Consider the following 27,147-nt stretch of genomic DNA (forward strand, 5'->3'; position numbering starts at 1 on the left):
CAAGCCTAACTCTCTCAGGTTAGATACTTGAAAAGTTATCCTTTTTGTACATGTGTCTCTTCAAATAACACTTCAGAGGGTGCAGGTAAGTTGTTTTTGTATTGGAAGATAGCTTTCAACAATGTTGTAGCCTGTATCTGTTATGTTTCGGCTTATCTTATTGAACTAAGTAGCTGTTGATGATCTGGAATTCTGCAGGGATTGCTCTGTGAGCAATATTAGATCTACCAATGGGGTAAGAAACTATTTGGAGTTGAACTCCATGCAGGGTAACTGAAGAAAAGAAGCTGAATAAATTGATTGACATTGCTCTTTTCCCTTCCTATAATAGAGGATCAAGTAGTGTAGGGATTGTTTTAATGAGTGCTAGCTGACTGTCTTTAAGGGACTGTGCACCTGCTGGTGATAACCAGAGTTCATCACACTATCAGGAGTGTAGGTAAAAAGGAGCTTCAGTCTTTCTCTGAAGGATTGTAAAGTCAAATCTCTGTCTGAGCACATCTGTGCTACAAACTCGTGCTGATGGAGCTGTGTACTACAAATTGCAGCTCCTCATGCTGATCAACATTTGTATGACAGCAAAACCCTTATTTAGATGTAGGTACATTGAAAACACAATAGAAGTTTTGCTACTGGAGGGACTAAATAAAAGCATGGGGTTTTTTTGGTAAAAGTTATGTCCACACTAAGATGTTTCCTGATGTATCCCTACTTGCTGACAGCATTTATCTGACATTTAACTCTTGTAAGGCAGCTCACAGGATGATTGGTAATGGATATTAAAAATGTTAATCATTCTGTTTATAGCTTCAGACTTAATTTTCCAGCTTATTTATACATTCTACTTTATTTAATGGTAACTTTTTTCTTTCTTTCTGTATCTTCTCCAAATAAGGTGTGTAAACAGATTTGGCTAGGATTATTTGATGATAGATCATCAGCAATTCCAGACTTCAGGGATCCACAGAAAGTAAAGGAATTTCTACAGGAAAAATATGAAAAGAAAAGATGGTAAGGTAATTTTTTCTGTAAGAGAACTATTTTGGTAAATGGCTCAAGACTTTAAAAAAAAAAAACACAATTTGACTGACAAGTCTTTTCATTCTTACCTGAATTGAATGCAACTTTAGGTGAAGAGAAATTAACCTCTCAACAGCTAAATAGTTCATTGTACTCTACAAAAAATGTTGTAGATGCTAAAACATTACATTTACAACAGGCTGCTTGTCTGGATAACATTTTGATGAACAAACACTTACGTTCAAAAACAATGTTGGACATAGTCCATATAAACTCTTTTGGCCCGATCTCTTTTCTGAGAAGTTGAACTGGGTGCTGTCTTATTCTGCAGCTGTTGACGTTCCCCAGCGGTATTGTACTATGCAAGTGGGAAGTTCTGTTTTCAAGGTTTATTTCTGTCATTCCTCTTAGCTGAGGCAGGAGAAGTACTGTGCTCCACATAACTAGACAGGTGGCAGTAGTAGGGTTTTCCTTTTAATGCACCTGTTGAACCTTGTGTCTGAGCATGTCAGATCATTTTATGTAGCTTGTGATCCAGAAAGTTGACATCTGAATAGATGGGGAAACTGCTGCACTTTATTTTTAAGGAGCGTATAAGACCTAAATGAAGACTACGTGGGGTTGGGGGTCGGGTTATTTGTTTCAGCATGGAAACAGGAGCTGCTTAGGTTACCAGCAACACTACTGGACTTCAGTCTCCTAGGCTCTTACTCAGAGATGGAGTTAATGTGTAAATAGAAATATTTGAGGTTTTTGTAAAAATATTGATCTATTAAATGAACATTTAGAAAACAAAAAAATGTACTTTTTGTATATACTGAAATACTAAGAATTAAGTCAACTTCTGAAGCATGTTGTCAAGATCTTGATTCCTGCCTTAATTCCAGGGTACATTTGTATGAAAGCTAGGACACCAGATTTGCGGTTGGAATAACGATCCATACCTTAGCAATGAAACAGTGAACATTAAAATTCATTTGGAGTTTCATAGATTTCATAGACATTAGGGCTGGAAGGGACCTCAAGGGATCATCAGGTCCAGCCCCCTGCGCCAGGGGCAGGAAGTCGGCTGGGGTCAAAGGATCCCAGCAAGATAAATATCCAAAAAGGGAGGCTAGGGAGGTACTATGATGCTCATTAGAATTGTGTGTCACTTATGCGTGTGCTGCAAAAAGGTTGGAAAACTGGAATGCTAAGGCTTTTATAATTGTGCTCTGGGAGTGTGTGGTGGGGGGGGGCGGGGGGAGAGCATGCTTTAATTAGAGTGGCTCCAAAAGCCGCTCTAATTAAAAGTGCCCAGAGCATCATGTGCATCAGCATCCCCACACTGAAAAATGGCAGCAGGGGCACTTTAACTAAAGCTCGTTCAGCCATTTTTCAGTGCAGCAATGCTGATGCCTGTAATGCTAGGGTCTACTGGAGACTTGATTAATTGAGTTAATTGATAGCTCGAATTACTTTACAGCAGGCTCCCTGCATGTGTGTAGGTGCTCCTAGTGTTGGGTGGTCTTCCCTTGCATATGAGAATTCCAGCTGTCTACTCTTCTTAAGCCATCTGTTAAAGTCCATCTTTTTATTAAGAGAAAAGCTGTAATGATGCAAAGATATGATGCACTAAAAAGCATTTAGTTTTTTCTCCTTGGTCTAGAGCTTAAAATAACACATCTGAGGACTCAAAACAGTAGTTCTCTAATTGTTGCCTTGTAATTGATGTGTGGGAACAAAAAATCCTGTTAAATGATCATAAAATAACACACTGTTGTTCTACTCAGGTATGTTCCTCCAGAACAAGCAAAGGTGGTGGCTTCAGTCCATGCATCTATATCGGGGTCTTCTGCAAGTAGTACAAGCAGTACACCTGAGGTGAAGCCACTTAAATCTCTTTTGGGAGAATCTGCACCAGCATTGCACTTAAACAAAGGCACACCTAGCCAAGTGAGTAACTAGTGAGTTAGGTTTGTGAGAGTTTTATGTTAATTTAATAAAGGGAATGGTAATGTGAGTTGATCATGTTTTTACAAAATAGCTAATTGTGGCATAAGTGAGATACTTGTAAAAGGAGAGTTATCAGTAGTTTTCATGTTCTTTTGTTTTTGTGGTGTTTCAAATTGGGGCTGAAAGTCTGAAAACTGAACTGCAGTTACTTGACTTTTTAAGAACCTCAAACTAAAATGTATAGCCTGTTCCATTTACAGCATGTAATATATTGGCAGCACTGCTAAAAGTCCTTAAATTTTTTTTTTCATGGACAAGCTTTTGCTTAAATGTTGTAGATGGGGAAAACAAGTTTGTGTTGAGTGGTCCTCCCTTGTATTCCTATTGGAATTTGAGAATCTCTCCTGTATACTCTTAAGCCATCTGTTAAACTCCATCTTTCAATTAAAGGAGGCCATGGACAAGACCTGTTTTCTTAGTCAGTGTTTGCTGATGTAAGTAGTGAAACTCCATTTCACCTAGTATTTTTCAATTTAGCTCATTGTAAAGACAGCTTATTGTCATAGTTTTTCTTTCTAAAGTGTATCTAAATATTTTAGCCTGGCATAGAATATTTCTTCAACTGTCTGTCTTTAGAGTTAGTTCTGTAGATTATCTAGTTGCTTATTTTTAACTTCCATAAATATATTGTGTATGTTCACTATTACTATTTTGTATATTCTGAAAGAAAGTTTCTTTTATTGCCAAATGAGGTAGAGAGAGTCCATTAGAAGAAATGTGTAATGAAATATAGTACATTTATAATATTACAGGAGAAGTAAAATGTTTTGAACAAGTTTGGGGTGGTTTTAGTCTGTAAAAAGGGTAGAACTGAAATTTGAATGCAGTTTTGGAATTTCCTAACTTGAAATTTTAAATTTACAGCACTTGTGCCCTGTTTTAGGAAATCCATTAAATACAAAACTTTAAAAGGAACTTGGAATTCAAACCTATAAGTCTCTGAAGCACTGCTGGCTTTCGAACAGTTGCAGATATTGCATACAATTTTCATAATTTGGACCTTGTTATAGACACTGATTTTCTGTGTAGAAGGCAGCTTAGTGGACATCTGCAGAGTTCCCTCAGTTCACACCTTTAGCCTATTTTGAAGAAAATTCTTCTGTATACCTGCAGAGGGAAGTGGGAAGAAGGACTCTGCCACTTCTTCAGTGTTATACACTCTGGGTTAAATCATCACCTTTTTAAAAGAAGCTCATTGTTTTATTTAACACAATTTTTCTATGGCTTGCTGACCATGATCAGGCAGGAAAAGAGTATTAAACTGTTCCAAAAGTAGCTTATTCAGTCTGTCCTTATAGTTTCTTGTAAATATCCTAAGTTGGTAAAGTATTGGCTTTCCTATTTAACTAATTAACATGTTGTTTATAGTCCCCTGTTGTAGTTCGGTCTCAAGGACAGCAGCAGCACGAAAAGAAGCAATTTGATCTCCTTAGTGACCTTGGCTCAGATATCTTTGCTGCTCCAGCTCCTCAATCAACTGCTACAGCAAATTTTGCAAACTTTGCACATTTCAACAGTCATACAGGTAAGATTGCTTTATAGGCTTTTCATTTCAAATTAAAAATATGAAACTAAGCAGTTTTCTTTCTTTGTGGTGTATAGGTAGGAAATGGCCATACTGTCTATATCAGCGATTCCCAAACTGACAGATTGTGCACCACCAACTTAAAACCATCCAACCTTAAGTACCACCAGCAATTCTTTCAGTTCACCCTTAAGTACCACCAGCAAATTTTTGTCATATAAAGTAATTATAAGAAATCTGTTAATGAGTACCACTGATGGTACCCATACCACAGATTGGGAACTGCTGAGTTAATAATGAAATATTACTATTCCTTGGGAGTGTTCAGTAGTATTAGGTAACATCTTATTTATAACAAGATGGTAATCTAATGGCATGATTTGTTAAGTTTTATAAAGATATATTTGATTAAATAAAATGGTGGTTAATTCCTGTTAATATATAATTTGTAGTAAAAATGGTAGTAAGCTTTCTCCCTCATGGAGGGGAAGTAAAGAATTGGAGAAGGAAACAAGGAATCAAAAGTTGTGAATCACTACTGGGCAAGACCTAAGAGAATGACAACTGAAGGAAGAGTGAGTAGGACTTTTCTTGAATGGCCAACTTTTTGATTCTGAAGAGTAGTAATAGCTGTGATGCTCCATATCTGTCAGCCACTCATGGCAGACGTTGCTAGTAGTTAGCAGGGTGTATCATAGAAGTAGGGTTGGAAGGGACCATGTAGATCTTCAAGTCCGACCCCTACCCCCCCCCCGCCTGGGCAGAAGTAAAACTGGGTTCAAATGACTCCAGCCAGGTAGGCATCAAGCCTCTTCTTAAAGATCCCAAGGGTAGGAGCCAGCACCACTTCTCTTGGAAGTTGGTTCCAGCTCCTAGCCGCCCTAACTGTGAAGTAGTTCTTGCAGCTGTCTAATCTAAACCTACTCTCTAATAACTTGTGTCCATTGTTCCTTGTCATGCCAGGGGCCGCTAGGGGAAACAGTGTGTCCCCCAAACCCTTCTGGTCCCCCCTAGTGAAACTTATAGACAGTCCCCAGGTCCCCCCTCCGCCTTCTCTTACCAAGGCTGAACAGGTCCTGCAGTCTCTTATTGTAGGGTCTGCCCTGTTGTCCCCGGATCATGCGGGTGGCCCTCCTCTGGACCCTTTCAGTGTTGTCCACATCCCTCCTGAAAGGGGGCGCACAGAACTGGATGCAGTACTCCAGCTGTGGCCTGACCAGTGTCGCATAGAGGGGGAGGATCACCTCCCTAGCTCTACTTGAGATGCACCTGTGGATGCATGACAAGGTGCGGTTAGCCCTGCCAACTGTGACCTCGCATTATCGGCCCACGTTCATCTTGGAGTCAGTAATGACTCCAAGATCGCGTTCTGCCTCCATGCTCTCAAGAAGGGAGTTTCCCATTCTATAAGTGTGCTGCTGGTTTCTGCTGCCCAAGTGCAGCATGCTGCACTTGTCAGTATTGAAATGCATCTTGTTTATGTTAGCCCACTCCTGTAACCTATCCAGATCTTGCTGCAATCTTTCCCTCCCTACCAGCGTGCTCACCTCACCCCAAATTTTGGTATCATCAGCGAATTTAAACAGTTTGCTTTTCACCCCATTCAAATCGCTGATGAAGAAATTGAACAGCGCAGACCCAAGGACTGAGCCCTGGGGGACTCGGCTGCCCACTTCCCCCCAGGTTGATATATGACTCATCCACCACCACCCTCTGAGTACGACCCTTGAGCCAATCTGCAATCCATCTGACTGTGGGCATCAATGCCACAGTCGCCTAGTTTTTAATGAGGATGGGGTGGGAGACGGTGTCAAAGGCCTTGCTGAAGTCCAGAAAGACTACGTCCATGGTCCACCTGCATCCAGTGCTTTTGTGACCTGATCATGAAAGGCAATCAGGTTGGTCTGACATGACCTGCCCCTAATGAAACCGTGCTGGTTGCCCTTGAGCATCATCCCTGTAGCCAGCCCATCACAGATGTGCTCCTTGAGGATCTTCTCAAAGAGTTTCCCAAGGATTGAGGTAAGACTGACAGGCCTATAGTTGCCCGGGTCCTCTCTCTTCCCTTTTTTGAAGATGGGGACCATGTTAGCTATCTTCCAATCATCTGACACCTGGCCCAAGCACCACGAGTGCTCGTAAAGCTGTGCCAAGGGCCCTGCAATAGCCCCAGCTAGCTCCCTCAACACCCTGGGGTGGAGGGCATCTGGACCCGCTGACTTGAACATGTCCAGCCCCTCCAGAAGCTCTCTAACCCGGTCCTCCCCAACCTGAGGTCTGGAGGCGTTCCTCTCGAGTCCATCTGGCATCACAGCGGGGAAGTCCCGGTCCCTGCCCAAGAAAACGGAGGTGAAGAATTGGTTAAAGAGTTCCGCTTTCTCTTCTGGCGCAACCACCAGATTGCACAGTGTACTTTGCAGGGGCCCCACTTTACCCGGTGCCTTCTTCATCCTCCCTATATATTTGAAAAAGGACTTTTTATTATCCTTGATCTTGGATGCTAGTCCTAGCTCTGTGTCTGTCTTAGCTTTCCTGACAGCCCCCCTACAGGCCTGAGCAGAGGAGGTATACTCCTCTTTGGAGGTAGCACCCCCCTACCACTGGGTGTACACTGCCTTTTTGGCAAGCAGGCATTCCTGGACGCCCTTGGTGAGCCAGGGGGGCTTTCGGGCACTCTTGCCACCCTTGCTTCTTGTTGGGATGGACTCCCCTTGTGCCCTGAGTATCGTTTCCTTAAGGAACGACCACTTGTCCTGGACACTGAGTTCCCCTGCCCTCAAGGACCCCAGCACCTCACCCACTAGTCTCCTCAACTTGTTGAAGTTGGCCCTCCTAAAGTCTAGGGCTACCGCCTTGCTGCAGGCCCCTGACACCCTGCGCTGGATGGTGAATTCCAGCAAGCGAAGATCACTATTGCCCAGGTGGTCAAGAACCTGGAGCCCCCTTACCAGGTCATCGCCTGTGGCCAGGACCAGGTCCAACAGGGTGTTTCCTCTGGTGGGACCGTGCACCTCCTGGATTAGTGGAGGTCCTGTATCTCAGCTAGGAACCTCCTGGAATGGTCTGTCCTGGCTGACTGTTCCTCCCAGCAGATGTCCAGGTAATTGAAGTCACCCATGACAACTATGTCCCTTGCCTTAAGTGCCTCTGCAAGCAGGCCCGAAAATTCCCGGTCCAGCTCCTCCCCTTGGTTGGGGGGTCTGTAGTAGACCCCCACCGTCAAATCGCTCTCCCCATGGTCCCCTTGAATCTTGACCCAGAGCACTTCAGCCTGCCCTTCCTCTGACCCCATTCTGCTGGCAGAGGATGTGTAGTGCTCCTTGACAGAGCGCCACACCCCCACCTTTCCTTCTCTATCCCACCTGTAGAGCCTATAGCCCCTAATGCTAACTGCCCAGTCATGGGATGAATCCCACCATGTTTCTGTTAGTCCTATGACATCTGGGTTTGAACTAGCTATTCTGAGGGTGACTTCCTCCTGTTTATTCCCCATACTGAGAACATTGGTATATAGGCATTTAAGGCCTTGCAAGACTGTGCGCGCCACCCCCGGTTCAGGGAGACTGTCTGAACCCCCCCCATTCCTTACCTTAGCACTCCTTGCCTTTGTCACCCGTCTTGCTTGGATGGCGTCTCTTCGTCTTCTGCGGCCCCCCTCCCCCAGCGAGGCTAGTTTAAAGCTCACCGTACGAGATCAGCCAACCTGGAAGAGAAGATACGCTTGCCTCTAGGGGAGAGATGAAGCCCATCCCACCCCAGCAAGTCCCCTGCCCAAAAGCATGGGTCATTATCAAGGAACCCAAAGCCTGCCTGGCAGCACCAGCTGCGTAAGCACTGGTTGACCACGCCAGTGCAGGCCTTGTGTCACCGTCCCTGCCTACTCACCAGAAGAAGAGAGGAGAATACCACCTGCGCCCCCGTCTCCTTCAGCTTGTTTCCCAGAGCCTTGAAATCCTTCATAATGTGGTCAGGGTTGCCCCGGCCATGTTGTTCGTACCCACATGGACGACAACCATGGGGTACTGGTCTGCAGGTCGGATGTAGGCCGGGATCCTTTCCGTGATGTCCCTGACCCGAGCCCCAGGCATGAAGCAGACCTGTCGTGTCAGGGAGTCAGGCCGGCAGATGGGACCTTCCAGTCCTCCAATGACGAGGACGTGGCTTTTCTTCCTCCTGGTGTTCGCTCTCCACCCATTCCCTGTTGTGTGGGGAGTGGCATTGTCCCCGCCAGAGACCATTCCACTGTCCTCCTTTGTCACAGCTGCCAGGGCGTCAAACCTGTTCCCCAGCTGAACCTGGGGAGCTTCCACTGCTCTAGGCCTAGCAGCTCTGCATTTGGGCACCTTCTTCCACTCCTGTGTTGGATGTGTCTCCTGTGGGGGCTGTACAGTGGGCGACCGGGCCTGCAGAGAATAGAAATAGGCATCAATTTCGTCCTCTGCATCCCTGATCCCCCTCAGCCTGCTCACCGTAGCCTGGAGCTCACTTACTTACCTGTTCCTCCAGGGCCCTAAGTTGTGCCCAGGAGGGACAGGCAAGGAGACCTCCCGGCCCCACCCAGGACCCCACCGAGCCCCCTCCACAGACAGGGGGGTAAGGGGCCACCAACCCCACCATGAGCTCTGTCTGGGTGGAGGCCTCAGAAGAACCCAGTATGTCTATTTGTCTATTGCTATGCCTTCACTTTCTTTATCCATTTAGATAGTCCCAAGGGATAACCTAGGTCTAACGACCACAACATTCTAGAAGGCCAATTCAGACTCCATATAAGGAAAAACTTCCTTACAGTCCAAGTGTCCAAAGTCTGGATCAGACTCCCCACAGAGATGGTGCAAGCACCTACTCTGGACTCATTCAAATAAGGCATTTGAATGTTTATCTTGCTGGGATCATTTGAACCGTGTAGACTTCCTGCCTCTGGCAGGGGGGCTGGACTTGAATTCATGAGGTCCCTTCCAGCCTCTAATGTCTATTAAATCTCTTTGGTTGGTTTCTCAGTATCATAATGCTGCCAATAATGAGAAATATTGCTGATGAGAAATCCTCTACTAATATGAATAGTGAAATGTCTTGGCTGGATTGAAAGTCCAGTCTGTTTAAGAAATTAAACAAACAAACAACCGCCACCCTGCACATTGATCAGCGTATGAACAGCAGAAAAATCTATGGTTTTTCTTCTGTAATGAGGTGCCAAAAATGCTTAACAAAATACACTGCAATTAGATGAAGACGTACCTTAAAACAGTTAGATTTTTCCATGTTAAGCAAAGTTTTCCTGTTGGTCACAATATGCAATTAGAAAATTGGGAGAATTGGGGAGGCTTCAACAACACAATTTTATAATTTTTTCAGTAACGACAATTACTGATTCTAGATGAACCTAAAATAACTACAGACATGTTTAGTGTGAAAAGAGAAAATGTGTTCATTCCCAAGTCAAAAGGAATGTTTATCACACACTTGGATACAAAACTCATGGTGACTAAATGGAGGGTGTTTCTGTTGGAGTCCTTTCAGTAGTCTGAAGGTGTCTGTTGTGGCTGCCTCTCTTCCAGGCAGACCCAAAATACATTAAACTACTTGGGTCAGAATGATGCACCTATGTCACAACAATGACCGCGCAGTAGACCTCCCCAAGTCCTGTAGTGCCTTGGGTTTATCAATAGAAGAGTCAAACTTGATGACATGTTTTGAAAATTATACTTCGGTTCCCAGTATCTCTCAGATCTCGACTCTTAAGTCTATTGTTCCCTTCCAGTTCATTTCAGATGTAACCTCTTTGTCTAACAAATGTGCTCCAATCTGGAAGCCCCACAGGTTTAACAACTATTGCAAGATTGTTTTTAAAGTAGTACGTTCTTGTTTATATTGGGGTGTTTTTTGCGTTTTCACAAGAATATTAATCTTGTGAATTGTGTGTCAGGGCAATACCGCCAAATAATTGTTTTAGCAAATTGGTATCACCTCCAGATTGTATAAATTGAGCCTCAGCCTGCATGCTTTCGTTCTCACCCTCTTTAAAAGGTGTCAGTAAAACGAATCTTAGCATAGCAGTTCCCAAACTATTCCCTTCCTTCTCCCCAGGTAGTGGAGTTCTATTTTGAACAAAGGTGAAACTTGCCTAAGCCTATGTGCTAGTCACTGTCATTGTTACAGTTTGTATAATAGGTAGTTTCTAAAGGTGGTTTGAAATGAAACCAGCTGTAATGATTGAGGTGCTTTCTAGTATTTTTACAACTGCTCATGTGACTAGCTGTTTAATAAATGCAGTTTTCTGTTTACACACAAACTTCTCTTTAGTTTTTAAATACGTGGAGTTGGATGCTCTTTTCCTACTAATCCTCTCTACTGCCAGCATCATCTGCAGTAATACTTAAAATATCAGCATTTCTCTAACTTACTTTTTTGGGGGATGTTTAATTTAAGGTGTAGCTGACAAGGTTTGTGCCCTGAGAAAAACTCTGAGTGATGGTCAGGAGGAACATACTACGTACTGGAGAGAAGGGATGGATGGGGAAAGGGTGGTCAATCTTGGCTACCTCAGGGCCTCAGAACATCCTAGCTGTTTCTGCCCTGTTGTCGGGCAACCTCTGGCAGTGGCAGCTGCTGTGGTACCCCACATCTAGCTGCTACTTTGCAGCCTGAGGTAGCTTCTGAGACAAACTCCCTGAGGGACTGCCATTCCGGTGAGCTGTTGTCTTGCTTACTTGCGCCATGTTATGATACTGACTTAACTGGGTCTGGGTTAAATTGGAATCAGTGGCTAGTACTTTACAGACAAAGCTTTGGATGTATATGCTAAATGAATGTGCCTTGTCACTGAAAGAATTTTTTTATATTGTGACATAACCCTGTCCCTTGTCCCCTTCCACACACAAAAAAAAAAGAGAGAGATTCACAAGTTAGCATTCATGCCTGGTCACTAAAGTCTACAGACAAGTATAGAAAGTGCTCTGAAAGTCCTAGCCATTCAACTTCCCTCTCTTGAGTAGCAGTTGGGCCTAGTAAATTCCCATTTCCTTGCAATGTCATGGTGCAGAAGGAAATGAGGTGAGAGTACAAACCTTGCATAAGGTCACTTTTCATGCTTAATGTTGCTTGTGCAATTTGTGTTAATGGTCCATTATACTTAGTGTTTAAAAGGAAGGCTACATAGGAACAGAAAGGCTTTCTATACATCCACTTTTTTGTTTCCTTGTTTCATTTTTAGTCCATTTTTATGATTATGCTTTAATGAAGTAGCGGCCTGAGTACTCCTGTCTACATAATATACTATCTAAAATGTTACAAAAGCCAGGTTTGTGTAGTAATAACTCTTATTCACCATTTGTGTAGCTGAGAGGTAGACGCAATTTTGTACCTGGCTTTAGCTTAGACTTTTTATACGCTTCTTTCCCAGACTGGAAAGAGGATGGTTTCTACCCAAAAGCTTGTCTGTCATCTCTCCAAATATGTAGTTGGTCCAGTGATGTATTGCCAAACAAACCTTGCCTCTCAGTGCTGAGTGTGGATATTGAATAGTGACATTGCTGTTATGCTTGAAAGAAGCAAGCTTTAGAAAAGTGGGAGTTCACTGGATCATGACAAGTGAACATGAAAGGTTTAAAACATGATTTGAAGGATTTATATTGTAATTTGGATGAGTGATATATTTCATTTGTACTTAAAAATATTAAGGTGGTAGACATGAACTCAAATCACCATACCATAAATTCAGTTAATACATCTGTTTTTGTTTTTTTCATATCCATTAATGTGTTTTGTTCCTTTACAATTTACAGCGCAGAACTCTGCAAATGCAGGTTTTGCAAACTTTGATGCATTTGGACAGTCTAGTGGTTCGAGTAACTTTGGAGGTTTCCCCACAGCAAGTCAATCTCCTTTTCAGCCCCCAAATACAGGTAGAACTACTAGAACTTCTGATTAATCTATATTATAGATTCCATACTTTTTTTTTTTTTTTTTTTTTAGGTTGAGAAGTACTTAAGTTGAGTTGACTTTGTATATCTGTGTGCTTGAGCACAGCTGAATTATCTGAAGCTCTGGGGAAACCTGAAATGAATGTTTTCATCTGTTTGGTGTTCTTGGTGTGTTGTTCCCCCTTCCCCCTGCACTATTGGGAAGCCTAATTTATGGCATTGTAGCTTCTTAGCTCTACACATGAAAATCACTATAAATTCAGGAATATTAACTCTTGGTATTGTTGAATATTAGGCCTTATGGAACTTAAAATGTTCATCTTTCAAAAGCAAGTTAGTGAAGTATTGACTATCTACCACTGCAGTGTGTTGTAAGAGGCTGTTAAGATTTCATATGTAGAGTGCTGCTAAAAAAAAATAAATCAATCCTATTTTGCTTTGTTTTTTTTAAATTTTAATTATGCATTTAAAACTTGCTTGGGCTGACCATTGCTGTTTGTCTAGATCTTTGGCTGACTCTTTATTTTATTTTATTTTCCTTTTCTCTTGGAGTGTGGTGTCATTTAAACTTTTTTTCTTTTTTTTTTAAATTTTCTTTCTCCCTTCTTTTGTTAACCTTTAACCCCAAACACAAATTTCTGGCTGTCCAGCGTTCAGAACGCTTTCATCTAGCTGCAGTTTTGGTGAATTTACTTCAGCTTTTCCTCTCCAGGCTGTACACAGTAAGTTCTACCCAGTGGGAAATTCAGCTTCTTTCATTTTATTCTGCTGTTGTATAACATTCTTATTTAGTGACAGCATTGCACACCTTTTCAGCAGTTAACTTTTGTTTAGGTTTCCAAATACTTGCTCATAAAACCATTTATTTAACTGTTAGAGATGTGACTTGGCTAACTGAATATCAATTTATGCCATCTTGCAACATACATTTATGCACTAAGGAAACATGAAAAAAGTACTATTATGTTACCTCCCTTTATAAACTAAAATACAGTATAACTGATCCTCTGGACATATGGTCTTAAGTCACAAATTCATGCCTTTCTAGATGGTTAAACAAATTCTGTTGTGCACACCCAAGAACTAGAGCTTTCAAACTGATTCCTCTATTTTTTGAGATCAGTAGCGTGTAGTGTATTTTATAAATATAATTTGGCTTTTCTAATGCATGTACTAGAAAGCAAGTGGTCTCAGATGTCCTGTTAGTTGTTTTCTTTTATACTTGCTCCTCAAAGCTGTGGTGTCTGTCTGAATTGGAGGAAGCCAGGAGATCTGGGAGTAAATGACAGTCTCACTCTCCGTCTTGGCATGGTAGCATATTGTGCTATCTTTTGGACGTTCAGATCAAACTTGTGTCTGTAATGTACTGAAGTCTAAACGGGTCAATTTTATATTGAACCATTATGGAAAATAAGCCAATTCCTAGACTATGACAGCAACACAATTGAGCTGTCATATTTTGTGGTTTACAAATAGAAAATACCTCTAATTTTCTAGTGAAATATTTGTTGCTTGAGCTAGTTTGACTTGGTGTAACACTGAAACTGTAGGTTTTGCACATGTTTTAATTGGGATGTGTTTGAGTTCGTTATGGTGGTTTACCTTAGGTTTTGAAGTTGGAAAAATGCTTGTTAAGATTTTAATTCTGTGGGAGAAGGCTTTTGAGGGAGCTTATGGTATATAGTGTAACTATCTAGTGTACCACAAATGAGGCAGAATAATAGTACTCCTCAGTGGAGTAATACTGCTAACGAGTGTTTGGAGAGGCCACCTAGCCTTGCAGTATCCATTGTGTTTTAACTTATTTTGTTCCAGGTGGGAGTGCTGGATCAGGGAATGCTAACTTTGCTCACTTTGATAACTTCCCCAAATCCTCCAGTGCTGATTTTGGAGCCTTCAGTGCTTCTCAGAGCAACACAACAACAACTGCAGCCAGTAAAGCTGCAGTGAATAAACCAACTCTCCAGTCAGCAGACAAATATGCAGCTCTTGCTAACTTAGATAATATCTTCAGCACAGGACAAGGTATTAACTTTTGTTCTCTGAGTTGTTTTTATTGTTTTTCCTGAGATCGGTTGTGCTTGTCAAATGGTAATGGTGCATATTGTTCTAAAAGGTGTGTTCTGAAAACTTCTTCATGCTTTCAATGTTTTAAACACTCCTGGGTTGTGGTTTGGCTTCACAAAAAAGCATACTTTTTTTTATCCATATAGTTACCTGTTTTAAAAAAAAAAGCCTTATGAAAGGATCAGTGCTTTTTTATGACTTGATCACTTAAAATTTGGCATCTTGGTACTGTTCCAATGGTGAGTATTCAAGTAATACATTTTTAGGTTTCTAGAAATTATTGAAGGTATCCCAGCTGAAGTCTGAGGTAAAGATTTCATAGACATTAGGGCTGGAAGGGACCTTGGAAGAGCAAGTCCAGCCTCCTACCCCAGGGGCAGGAAGTCAGCTAGGTTCAAAGGACCAGCAACATAAGCATCCAAATGGTTACCTTTTATGCTGAACAGCTACCATTTTACAGCTTTCCCAGATGTTTGTACAACTTGGTGCTTGCTTGAGCCTTTTAACTTCTAGCACTTGTAATGAGACTTTTAAAGGATATCATCCTACATATGCTAAAGTAATTGTGGGTTGAGTGAGGTCAATAGTCAACTGTGAGAATACAAGTTAAATTTAAGTCTAATACACTAAAATGATAAAGTTAGTAATTACCAGGCAAAACTAATGGGTTGTATGGTTTATGTTCTTCACCTTTAAAGCTGTCAGTTTGGGGAATGACACTTACAATGAGCATTTAATTATAGAGAGGACATTGGCTGATTTTTATGAGTGACTATAGTGAAGCTTCTGTTTTTAGAGCTATTTCCTGTTGTAATAAACAAATCTAATAGCAATGGTTAATACACATGCAGCAGGGTAATTCACTGTTTTAGTCTGGATCTCCCCCGGCCTTTGTGGATCAAGAAGCTGTATAGATGTTCAATAATTTTAAAAATATAGTAGCTACTGCACACCTTGGTATGTGTTGGCTAGTGTGATGTACCTAGTTCGGTGAAACTTATGAGAATATCCCATTACCAAACTTAGTAGAAGAGGCAGAGCTGTTCTTTGTCTGTCATTTCTGCTTTTTACCAGCTTAGCTCCTCCTTTTCTTTTTTTTGAGTTTATTCTTTCTATATGCCAGAAAATAGCTGTGACTTTTTTCAACACACTCTGTCCACTTTTAGATGCTACCAGTTGTTAACAAAGTTTTAAAAAACCCTGTATTCTCCTTTTTATAATATAAAATATCATGTATGCACTAAAATATCTGCTGCAGTTTTAATGGAGATGGCTGAGAACAAATATCTTTGGAGGAAAAATGATTTCATGCTGTCCTTTTGGAGTTGATGCATTTGATCTACATTACTTTCTTTTTATGATTTTTAAGCGTAGCTACCCAAAGTAGGGTTAAAATGAAAAATAAGCAATCAGTTGTAGGGTAAGTCATGTAAATCATACCACCCACCTTCTGGCTCAATCTGTGGCAGGACTGAAGTCAAATTGGGTTACTTATAAATTAGTTTATGAAGTATGAAAATGTAGGGTATAGGTTTCTTGTGCATTTGAGGGAGTAGTAAAATGATTTTTTTTTTTTTATTCCAGCCTTCTGTAATTCATTTGTTAGCTTTTCATACCTTTATTTTACTCCGTGTCCAAGAATGTCTTAATGTAATATTCAATACTGTATTCTGAAATAAGCCTGCGAGTCAGTCGTGGGATTTTTGAAGAGTACAAAGAATACTATAAAATGTAAAGCACGGACTGTCTGCTTATTATGGTGGAAATGAAAAGCCATTGTTGACTTGACCTCTATTTGCTTAGCATTAAAAACATAGTGCTTCATTTTAAGTCACAAATATGAGGAAATTTTTTTTCACTTTTGCATGTGTATGTTCAGTAATTCATGGAGAGTGATGTCTGTCAGTGCTGTTTTTTAAACTTTTAAATCTGATGTATATCTATTTTTATTTCCCTCCAGGTGGTGGTGAACAAGGAAATAGCTTCAGCACTGTAGTTACAGCATCAGCAGGTCCTGTTGTATCAGCCCCAAGTCTGTCAAGTGCACCTTCAGACAAGTACGCAGCTTTAGCAGAATTAGACAGCGTATTCAGCTCTACAGCAACATCTAGTAATGCATATACTTCCACCAGTAATGTTAGCAGGTACTTTCTTGTCAGAAATTAAAGCGACTTTCAAAGTAACTATCTACAGGCAGAAAACAGCTAATTTACAGTATTTTTCAAAACTTGTATGTATGACGTCTCTTATTTTTTGTTTTGGATCATAATTTAACTTTTGGAGCAGTATGCATGGGTATTTTAGCTTTTGATAGAATGTAGTTTTGACAGCAGCAGTTGGACTGCCCACAAGAGGTTGTAAAATAAAAACTTAAGACTAGTGTTTGACCAGCTTTTGCCTTTTTACACCTTTTGAGATGTGTACTACATTGCTAGAGAATAAAAATCTTATGTTAGAATTGTTTGCAAATACAGCAGTATGAATGGCAACTGCTCTATTTTGAATAACACGGGTACAGTAGGCTCTGCTTTATTGTATAATGGTTATTTGCATACTTCTAATAAGAAAAAAAAATGCTATTTTAATTAAATTCCATCTGGTTACACCACATATGTTTTAGCACATCTTAGTTTTGGTTTATGCAGTATACTAGGAAAAGAAATGGTTGATCAAATATTGTAAAGTTTTAACAGTGCAGAGTTTGAGCAAATTTTTTTTAAAAATTCTTAGTTGGTGAATGATTTATATACAGCTTTTTAACGTCATACTTAATTATGTCATGGCAGCTACATTAGATCAGCAGCATGTCTGAGATGGAAATTGTAACATGTGGGATTTTCTTAATTTATTCGTCTGTACGTTATCAAGCATAAAGGCACAGTGGGGCTTAATGTCATTGAACAGCAAATGCCATAATTTTTCACTTCATTTACCAGTGAATCATTCTTTTTTAGAGCTGGTGATTTTAAATATGGGAAATGACTTAATGCGCAGTGCCACATTTTTTATCATTGAGAATTAGCTGCCCATTTTGCTTCTTCAGTTATTTGGATTTTATCATTAGGAACAGGGCTATGCAAAGCTTCGGTCCCTGATTTGATCTGACCCAGTTCGGTGACTGAATCTCCGAATCCAATTGGAGGACCTTTTAATCTCTCTGAATTGAATCGGAACCCTCCAAATCGATTCAGACATAGAGACAACTTTAAATGTTTTTTCTACATACCTCCAGATAGGAGGGACTCATGAGTGGTATGATGCTGGGGCACAGGGAGTGTCCCACAGAAGCACGGGGGGCTCAGCAGCAGACCTGGAAGTGGACCAGAAGCGCTTCCGGTCCACTTCTAGGTCCTCTGGGAAGCGTGCAGGGGGGCACCTGGGTACCCCATGGCTGATTGCCAAGCTGGGAAGGCGTTTTGGGGGGGGGGAGGGCAGTGCGCTCCCTGCCAAACCCAGAAGTGGACCAGAGCTATTTCCAGTGCACTCCTGGTTTTGCCGCTGAACATGTGGAGGCCCCTCCCCGCAGCATGCCCGTGGGAAGCTCCGTGCACCCCAGCATCGTAACATTCACAAGCCATGCTGGTACCTTGAGGTATGTTGAAAAGACATTTAAAGCTGTGTGAATCACTGATTCTCTGAATTGGTGTCAAATCTTTGGATTTGACCAAATTGAATCAGGAAGTGACCTGAATCAACAAGTGAAATCACTGTCCCTGATTTGGGCTGAATCCAAATCTGAATCTAATAGGGCCTTCTTTGGACACTGCTAATTAGGAAGTAGATGCTGTGCAGGTAACAGGAATCTGCTGTATTTGTAATCCAAATGGTGCCAATCCCCTGCCTCTGAAAGTAATGAAAATTAAATGGTTGTAGCTACTTTGCTTGAAAATGCAAATTCCTCTAGAGCTTTTGCTTGACTGTTTCAGCGTATTTGCTTTCTTTTTTTTTTCTTCAGTATCCATACTTATACACTTTTCCCATTGCTCTGTGCTAAGCTTTTGAGCTTGGCATCCCAAATTCAGCTCTTGCACCAGTGGACTATATAGTATTTGTGCATCTGTTAATCAACATCCCTATCCTATTTATGCACCATAATTGTAGGAGACTTACATTTTTAAACAAGCAACTCTGACTTCACTGAATGTGACTTATTTTCAGCAATGCTTTTGGAACAGTACCCGTGGCTGCTTCCGCACAGACACAGCCTGTATCTTCGAGTGTGCCTGCTCCATTTGGAGGTATATTAAAATATTAAACTTATGCAGACTGCAAGCAAACAGTATATTTTTAGTTTAGTGCCCCAGTATATAGTAAAGCTAGTGGTGTCGCCGTCATTAGAGAAGTTGGCAAAAAAATGGAATCCTTGCTTGTGCATGCAGTAAGATAAGTAGTTTCTAAGAAATGGTTTCCTAAGAAAATGGTGCTTACATATCTTTAATGTTCTAACTGGATACGACTTTGTAACTGAGATATGGTATAATAAAATTCTAATCATTGCTGCGTAAAGATTTTTGCTTTTTGGAAAAGATTAATTGATTTTGTGTGTGGCTTTTTTTTCACAGCAACACCTTCCACAAATCCATTTGTGGCTGCCCCCGTTGCCCCAGTGGCACCTTCAACAAACCCATTCCAGACCAATAGCCGAGGAGCAACAGGTCAGGAAAAAAATGAGCCTTGTGTTATTTAAGGATATAAACCTTCCATTTAAAAGACTTGTGCTTGTAGCTTCAGAATGCTTTTCTTATTTGTATAAATAAAAGAAATTAGCAGATGGTACTGTTTTGCTGACCACTTCAAATTTTAATATCCCAATGAGATGCATAGTTTCCTAGCTATTGTTTTGGGTCTTGAGCACTCTAGAAAGATGACTTTCCTCCCATGTCATTAAGAATAAAAATCCCTTTAAATGAAACCTTGGACTTCTGCAGCACATTTCTGTGTCAAGAGCTGGCTTCTGTGGAAGTCACGGAACAATGACTCCATATGCAAAATATGAACTGGAGAACTCATGGCAGTGTTCTTGCTTACAAAATGGTGCTTATGGATTTAGATACTGACCAAACTTATTTTTATTTTCTGTTTAATTTCTTATATAAGGCTGAATTTTAGGATAAGCCCCATTTTGATAACAGGATTTCTGCAAACTTACCATGGGTTGTCTCTTAGCCAAGCTGACTAAATCTTGCTTAATGTTCTTGTTACTGACTGTTGTACTGTTTTTATAAATTCCTCTCTTCTCTTTTTTTGTAGGCTGTTTAAAACTTTAGCCTTTAAGAAGCCACTAGAGTTGACTGTGTGGGTTGACCAGACAGTAACCACCTGTGAAAGTAGCTTGTTAAACTACTTCACTTTAAATGTTATGCAGTTCAATCTCTGATTATTTCCCTACTTTCAAACTATTATTTTTGGAAAATTTCTGGAATATAAATTAGTAACAAATTAAAAAAAAAAAACCTAATATTTTCCACAAACCTAGTGCAAATATTAAGATTACTTTATCATTTAGTTTTATAGATATAGATATAGTTTAAGTGAGTTTTGTATGGACTGTATAATACAGGTATACTTTGCTTATAGCATATTTCATATACTATCTATAATTGTTTTACTGCTTATCATTAGACTTGGTAGGTGCTAAGCTTGCTTATTGGAAGGATTTTATTCTAAGGAAGGTCTTTATGCCCTGCACTTAAGCAGATATAGCTATTTTAATTGTATATTTATATAAGACAGAACTGTTCTTAAATGTATAAACCATTTGACATTGTCTGGTCTTTTTGTGGCTTCCACAAGGCCTCTCGGGAGCAATGCACTCTCACATATTTCCTCAGGCTCATTTTGGTAGGTGGCCACACTTGTTATCTGGGTTTCATGCGGCTAATTGTTTTACTTGCCTGTGAAAGCTTACTGCCAGCTATGTGGCTCTTTGCATGTAGAATTTGAGTAGGCTTTTCCATACTTTAAAATGGAGTGGGCATGGATGTATGTGGTGGCATTTGAGGAGGAAAAAATCACTTAGCTACTTGATGTAAATAAATTGAACTAAAACAGCCATTGTTTACCTCCATGGTCACATTAATAGATGCTTACAATCTGAGTGACTACTTTTGAAGCTTGTGTTCGTTGTTGTTTGACACCTGTTTAGGCTGTCCCAAACCATTTTGCATTTTTGTCAGTGCCTTTGGATTTGCTTTTTTTATAAAGCTTCACTGCAAAAGTGTCTTTGGTTAATGGTAACTTGTGAAAGTAATGTCAGTGCGTTGTTTGTATGTACTTTTGTCAGTGATCTGTTTTGGTTTATATCCCACATGTGGTGTGGTATGTTATTCCCTTTTATGAATTCCTCCCCCCACCAATTACCTGACGAGTTTAACTGCCAGTGTGTTCGATACAAAACACTGATTTAGAATTTGTTTGTACCTGTTTTGTACAAAAAATAAAATAAAATAAAATAAAATTTATAGTGCTATAGAAGAACGGATTGTAATACTGTAGTGACAATCCTGCAGAAATGCCTGACATTTATGTTCATTTCAAAAGCCCTTCTGTGTAGCCATTATTACCACATTAAATCCAAAAGGTTTCAGCTGTCTTGTTGCTAGTGCCTTTGCTGTGCTGCTGTTTATAAGCATTTTTTTAAAAGATGCACACTGTACTGCATAAATGCAGCAAGTTGGTATAACTTGGAATCTTTGGTGGTGAGGAAGATGACAGAAATGTGTGGAGGTTTTAAATCCTATTTCAATTTATTATATTGACACACTGAGTAATGTCTTTTAAATCTTTCTTTTAATTGAGTAACTCTATAATCTAGCTAGGAAATTGGAAACTTTTTTCCCTATTTTTTTTTTGTTCAGCATAGAAAAAAATAAATGCTGGATTGCCTGTAAATGCTGGTGCTAGTATTTAACTCTTGACAAGAATTAACTCTTAAAAGTTATTCAAGTAGATGGAGACCATGGAAAATAATTCCATGAAATGCATGAATACTGATATAACAAAGCTTTTAAAATCTAATAAAATTAATACTTTAAAGGTGACTGGAGCACTAAGTTGAATAAAACTTGTGGTGAGTAAATTGACTTACTGATCCTGGAGTTTTGGTGTGATACTGATATTGGTAGTTGTAAGTAACTGAATCCTACTTTCCCTTACCAGCGGCAACATTTGGCACTGCATCCATGAGCATGCCTGCAGGGTTTGGAACACCTGCCTCCTACAGTCTTCCTACTAGCTTTAGTGGCAGCTTCCAGCAGCCCACATTCCCAGCGCAGGCAACTTTCCCACAACAGACTGCTTTTGCTCAGCAACCAAATGGTAAGTTAAAACATAGAAGAATCTGTTTGGTCGAGTAGGAATACCATATAAAACTAGTTTTCCTTTTTAAGACAGAAAGGCTAGCAGTAACAGGAAATGTCTTTATTTTGTTTTGTATAAGAAAGTACAGGTGGCACATTGACCATGAAGATTTTTTTCTTGTAACAGATTATACTTTTTAGCAATTCAACATATGTAAGGAAAACCAGGTTTTTTGGCTTTTTTTGGTCTTCTATAAACTTGTGTAAAGTATTTGATTTTGATCATGTCTTGGTTGTCTGATCTTAGTAGCAGTTCTCTGTAATAAGACAGGTGAGATTCCTTTTTCCTTCTGCTCCTCAACCTCGCAGCCTAGCTGGATTTTTACTGATCCTTTCTATGCAGGGGATGAGACTGCTTATAGGTTCCAGTCACATGAATGAATTCAACATTTTATAACACCTTCTTAATAATTTAAAAGGTTGAGGGCTGTAAAGCTTTGGATAAAAGTAGTGTTTTTTTTCCCTTGAGTTTTAACAGGCAGGAAAAGGTCCAAAAAGAGAGCATATTGGAATGTAGTCAGGATGTATAACTTTTCAATGTTCAGAAATAACCAATGTATAGCTTCCTCTCAAGACGAGCATTAGGGACAACGGGGATAAAGCGGAGCCTTTTGGTATTAATACCTTTGTGGTATTAATAATTTAAAACATTATAAAATGTTTACCTGTGTGTATATGCATACATGGGGAGGAAGAAAGTGGGGTGTTTATGAACCATAGCCTTAAGAAGCAATGTTTTCATGTGACCACATCTTTTTATTTAAAAATGTTGATATTTTATAGTATTTACTACTTCAGAGACAGATTTGGTTTCAGATCTTTTATATGAGAATTCACAGTGAATTAAACGGGAGCAAATTGCGGACAAGGCATTTTTAGTAGACCTGTATCAATGCAGTACATCTCGCTCATCTGGGGGAAATGGTTCCATTTTAGTGAATAAAAGGTGGAAATTCTTTATTAAAAGGACACTTTTTTTTAATGCCCTTTCAGTTGAAGTAATTTTCTTTATTACTAAAACTAGAAAAACTTACAATTGGAAAACTTAATAGTGTGATAAATTGACTAATGCCTTTGGCCCTTCATCCCATACATAACAGGTAAGCTGCACATGGGAGTGAAGCTAAGTTTCTATCCATTTTACTTGTCATGTGCTAAAATACTGGAACATTTTGAGTTGGAAGTAGGATTAAAGTACTTTTTTAAAGTGTTTCCCATAAGAATGAAAGTAAAACTTGTAAATTGCTCAGGTTTGGTTTGGTTTTGTTTGGAGGACAGATTTGACCGTGCAATACCCATTTAATACTGCATAACGCAAATTAATCCTTTGGCCTTGTTGCAGGGCAGACTTTCATTAGGTGAAAAATTTTTAACATACGACCTGGTGACGGTAGTGGTTTCCTAGTGAGTAGTTTTCTGTCCTTTGTTGTTATTGGCACAATCTTTAAAGGTATTGTTTCATATTCTCAAGGTGCAGGTTTTGCTGCATTTGGACAGGCAAAGCCTGTAGTGACTCCATTTGGACAAGTTACAGCTGTTGGAGTATCTAGTAATCCTTTTATGGTAAGTAAGTTATTACATAATGGTAATAAATCAAAAAGATGTAATCGCTAACGCATTTAGAGACACATGCAGCCTGTTTTTGTTTCAAATTAGGCAAGGCAGCATTTGAATCCTCCTAGATGCAATTGAGCATTCTGATGACATGGCATTCATAAAGCTGCTCAAATTGAGACAGAGGTATTTATGTATCATGCTCTTAAAAGGGGTGTAGCTGTGAATAAAATCACAAAAAGCTGCAACATATAAAATAGTATTTTTTCTAATCAGATTTAAATTTTTTTGATTTTTACTACTTTTTTAATTTTGTCATGTAAAGTGTTTTTCATTATATTTGATTTATTTTTTTTCCCTTCTATATGTTTTCAGGCTGGCGCACCAACAGGACAATATCCAACAGGAAATTCATCGACCAATCCTTTCTTATAGCCTTATATAGACACTTTACCCAAAAGAACTCTTATGTGGTCACTTAACATCTCTGCGCCTCTTGCACTGTTGTCTTGTTTCACTGATCTTAGCTTTAAACACAAGAGAAGTCTTCAAAAAAAAAAAATTAAAAAAAAAGCCTGCGTTGTGTTTTAAACAACCCCCCCCACCAGGTAATAACGTGCAAAACAGAGGGCTGTGATAACATCTTTTAACATGTGAATTGGCAGGAGGAAAAAAGTAGCAGTATCATGTATATTAAAATTGGCTAATAAGTTTATCGCAGATACCACATTCATTATGCTGCAGTACTGTACATATTTTTTCTTAGAAAATAGCTATTTGTGCATATCAGTATTTGTAACTTTAACACATTGTTATGTGAAAAACGTTACGGGGAAAAATAGATCAGCCTTTTTGAGGTGCTGTTGTATCTCTTGGAATGAATGACCTACATAATTTTAACCATTGCTATTGGAAGTCACGAAGTTAAATTGGAGGTTTTGTTCATTTCTCAAGATGTTTTCCTTTCCTAAAAGCTCTTCTATTTATACATGCCTAAATTCTCTAATGTAGAGGGATATCTGTCTGCATAATAAAGCTGATCATGTTTTGCTACAGTTTGCAGGTGAAAAAAAATAAATATTAGAAAAAAGATTTTGTGCATGTTTGCTGTGTAGGAACAAATGAGTTGAAAGCAGACGCCCATGTTTTGGCCTCCTTAGTTCGTGTTCTGTTCATGAAAGTGGAACTATAGGCTCTATAAGCAAGTTCAGGTAAAAGATTTTGGGGCACACTTGTGGTTCAACTTAATTCTGTCTAGTGTCAGTCATTACTTCATGCGTTTTTCCTTAGCTGTCATTTATATCAAACTTTTTGTGGATAGCAGATATTTTGTTTTTTTAAGAGAGCTGAACTCCTTGTATTTGCATTTAAAGGAATTTCATTTATATTGGAAGGTTCTGTATTAAAAAGGTTCAGAAGGGAGCTATGAAGTTTCCCTCTTTCAAATTAAAATTTTATTTTATTTTTGGCACTTAGTCTTTGTTTCCGATCCCAGGACAGTAGGCACCCACTTAGTTTTCCATATTAGTTAAAATGATACTAATTTTTCATCTAAGCTTGCATTTAATATATTACTCACCAGATCTTTAGTCAATGTTGCTTAAAACATCAGGTCCTTGAGCTGTTCATGGTGGCAGCCGATTTTTTGTGGCCCTTCTTCCAGGTCATTTTCTTATTATAGTAGAAATGAGCAATGTTGGCATGCGTGTTGTGGTATAACTGTTTACAAAATAGACACAAATCCTAGTGCTTACAGCCAGGTCAACAAAATAGGAAGTTTGTCGTCTGGTTTTTTGGGTTTTTTTCCGCCCCCGAGATGGCACTAAGGTACTAGAACCCAGTCCTCAAAAAGCAGCACTTCTTTTGGTCTGACTGTTTTGGAGGGGAAATTTTGGGGGAATAGAAACAAGCTATTGAATAATGCTGGTTTACTTGTTTTGTTTGTTCTATTTCATGCATGTTGAATTTTTAAAGTTATCCAGAAGGCTTGGGAATAAATGGACACTTAGAGCATTAGTTATATGAAAGTGCAATATACTGTCCATCAGATTAATCTTTAGATATTTGTGTTAGGCATTTGTTTAGTTCTCTAGCTACATTTGCATACAACCGATGACTTAATAGCAAAAAGTGCTGGAGTGACAAAATACTTAATGATTCGCTGCACAGAAAGGAGCTAATCTAGGTGGGGGAAGGGAGGAGAACACAGGGCAAAGGCAGGAAAAAGCATCTTTGAACATTTTTGAATGGACATTTAAAGGGAACCATCGTTCTTTTGAATTTTGGGGAGAGCATCTATTGCAAATTTAATGGCAGCTGTTCAATATAAACTCTGTTTTACTGTGTTCAAAAAAAAAATCGAGGGGTATGATAGTAGTATATAGGGGGCACATCCTATCAACAAGTGCTGTGGCCCTGTCGCATGGTGTATGATGTTAGAAACCTTGCCCCTTGGTCACCATTTTCCTGTCCTTTGCCCTGTCGCATGGTATATGATGTTGGAAACTCTGCCCCTGGACACATGGCATGTGACAGAACCTCCTGGGTGTCCATTTTGGCATCCATTTTGACTGCCATGTTGGTCCCAGAATTCCCTGCCCCCCATATGGTCTGTGACATCAGAAGGGTTGCCTATTAGGGCCCCAATGACCGCCCCTTGTGCTGCATGGCCTGCCATAGACCACCTGGCATAAATTCTGCCTATCAGGTAGTGGGGGGTTGGAGGTGGTTGTGACTTTTCCCTAACAAACCATCCTACTGCCCGCAACAAATTTGTGGGGGACTTCAGAGGCCTCGGGCCTCACTGTGAGAATAGTGCCGAGCCAACCAGGCCGAGTAGACATGTGAGGTCTGGTCTTCAAGCTCTGTCTATCTGTGTTTTCCAAAGCGAACCATATGTTTTTCTGAGCCCAGGCTAAGGCAGATAGAAGAAGATAGGGATTCTTATATTACACCAGTAAGACCCCCCCCCCCATTCTTGCTTTAGCACCAAGATTTGTCAAACACTTGCAAAAGAAGCATTATAGTGATAGTTCTGAGGAGATGTAAAGAGAGCAGTCCTGTAACCCAAAGACTGCCTGAGGTGCCTCAGCCTGGTCAGGAAGCCCATGTGAACATGCAGCAGGCCTGTGAGTTGGAGGCTCAGTCTTCTGGAGCGGATGTTGAGGATTTGGGAGAAGAGGGGTGCCTTGCTCCAGACCCTGAGTGGGAAGAAGATAAGGGAGCAGAGATGCTAGTAAGACTTGAAGCATACTTGTGGGGGAGGGGGAAGGGGTTTGGGACCATGGTGGGGTAGGAGTTGGCTGAGGATTGATTGAACAGTAACTAACAAGTTGGGGGGGTGTTGTTTTTTGGGTTGTTTAATCCCTTTGCAGTTGGATTCAGCCTTTTTAATGACCCCAGAAAGCCTGCACACCTGTAAATCTGATACTGGAGAAGAGAAGCTGCTTTTGTAAAGAACAGAGACCTCATGTTTCAGAAGGCAATACTGTGACTTTCTTCGAAAAGTAGTTAGGAATAGAACTAGCAGGTCCTGTTTTTCATCAAAAACGTAAAAGCATCATGAAAGCTTTTATGCATGGGTTTTGGGAGTTTTTTGGCATGATATAAATACGTTTTGAGGCTTTTTGACAAATGTATGGGATGCGTTTTTGATGTATTGTCAAAGTAGTCATGAATGTCTTACCTAGCTAGATGAAAATATAAATCG

At 40.0% G+C, this 27,147-nt stretch overlaps 1 protein-coding gene across 6 annotated transcripts in view; it reads left to right on the forward strand.

The window, feature by feature from the left end:
- The window catches only part of AGFG1 (ArfGAP with FG repeats 1), a 66,110-nt gene extending 39,710 nt beyond the window's left edge, over positions 1–26,400 (forward strand). Inside the window, exons 3-15 of one of the 6 annotated variants that reach the window (XM_090051544.1) lie at positions 896–1,011; positions 2,793–2,955; positions 4,384–4,540; positions 12,322–12,441; positions 13,110–13,181; positions 14,275–14,484; positions 16,487–16,670; positions 18,685–18,764; positions 19,089–19,181; positions 21,685–21,843; positions 23,356–23,447; positions 23,541–23,624; positions 23,814–26,400. In XM_090051544.1, coding sequence (XP_089907670.1) covers positions 896–1,011; positions 2,793–2,955; positions 4,384–4,540; positions 12,322–12,441; positions 13,110–13,181; positions 14,275–14,484; positions 16,487–16,670; positions 18,685–18,764; positions 19,089–19,181; positions 21,685–21,843; positions 23,356–23,447; positions 23,541–23,576 — 1,482 coding nt within the window. In that variant the 3' untranslated portion in view covers positions 23,577–23,624; positions 23,814–26,400. The remainder of the gene's footprint in view (positions 1–895; positions 1,012–2,792; positions 2,956–4,383; positions 4,541–12,321; positions 12,442–13,109; positions 13,182–14,274; positions 14,485–16,486; positions 16,671–18,684; positions 18,765–19,088; positions 19,182–21,684; positions 21,844–23,355; positions 23,448–23,540; positions 23,625–23,813) is intronic. The other 5 variants (XM_090051548.1, XM_090051546.1, XM_090051545.1 and 2 more) reach the window with 5 other exon arrangements.
- The last annotated feature ends 747 nt before the right edge of the window (positions 26,401–27,147 follow it).

The sequence above is a fragment of the Crocodylus siamensis genome, chromosome 6 (assembly GCF_052110815.1).
Source record: "Crocodylus siamensis isolate JL-2025a chromosome 6, ASM5211081v1, whole genome shotgun sequence".
NCBI lineage: Eukaryota > Metazoa > Chordata > Crocodylia > Crocodylidae > Crocodylus > Crocodylus siamensis.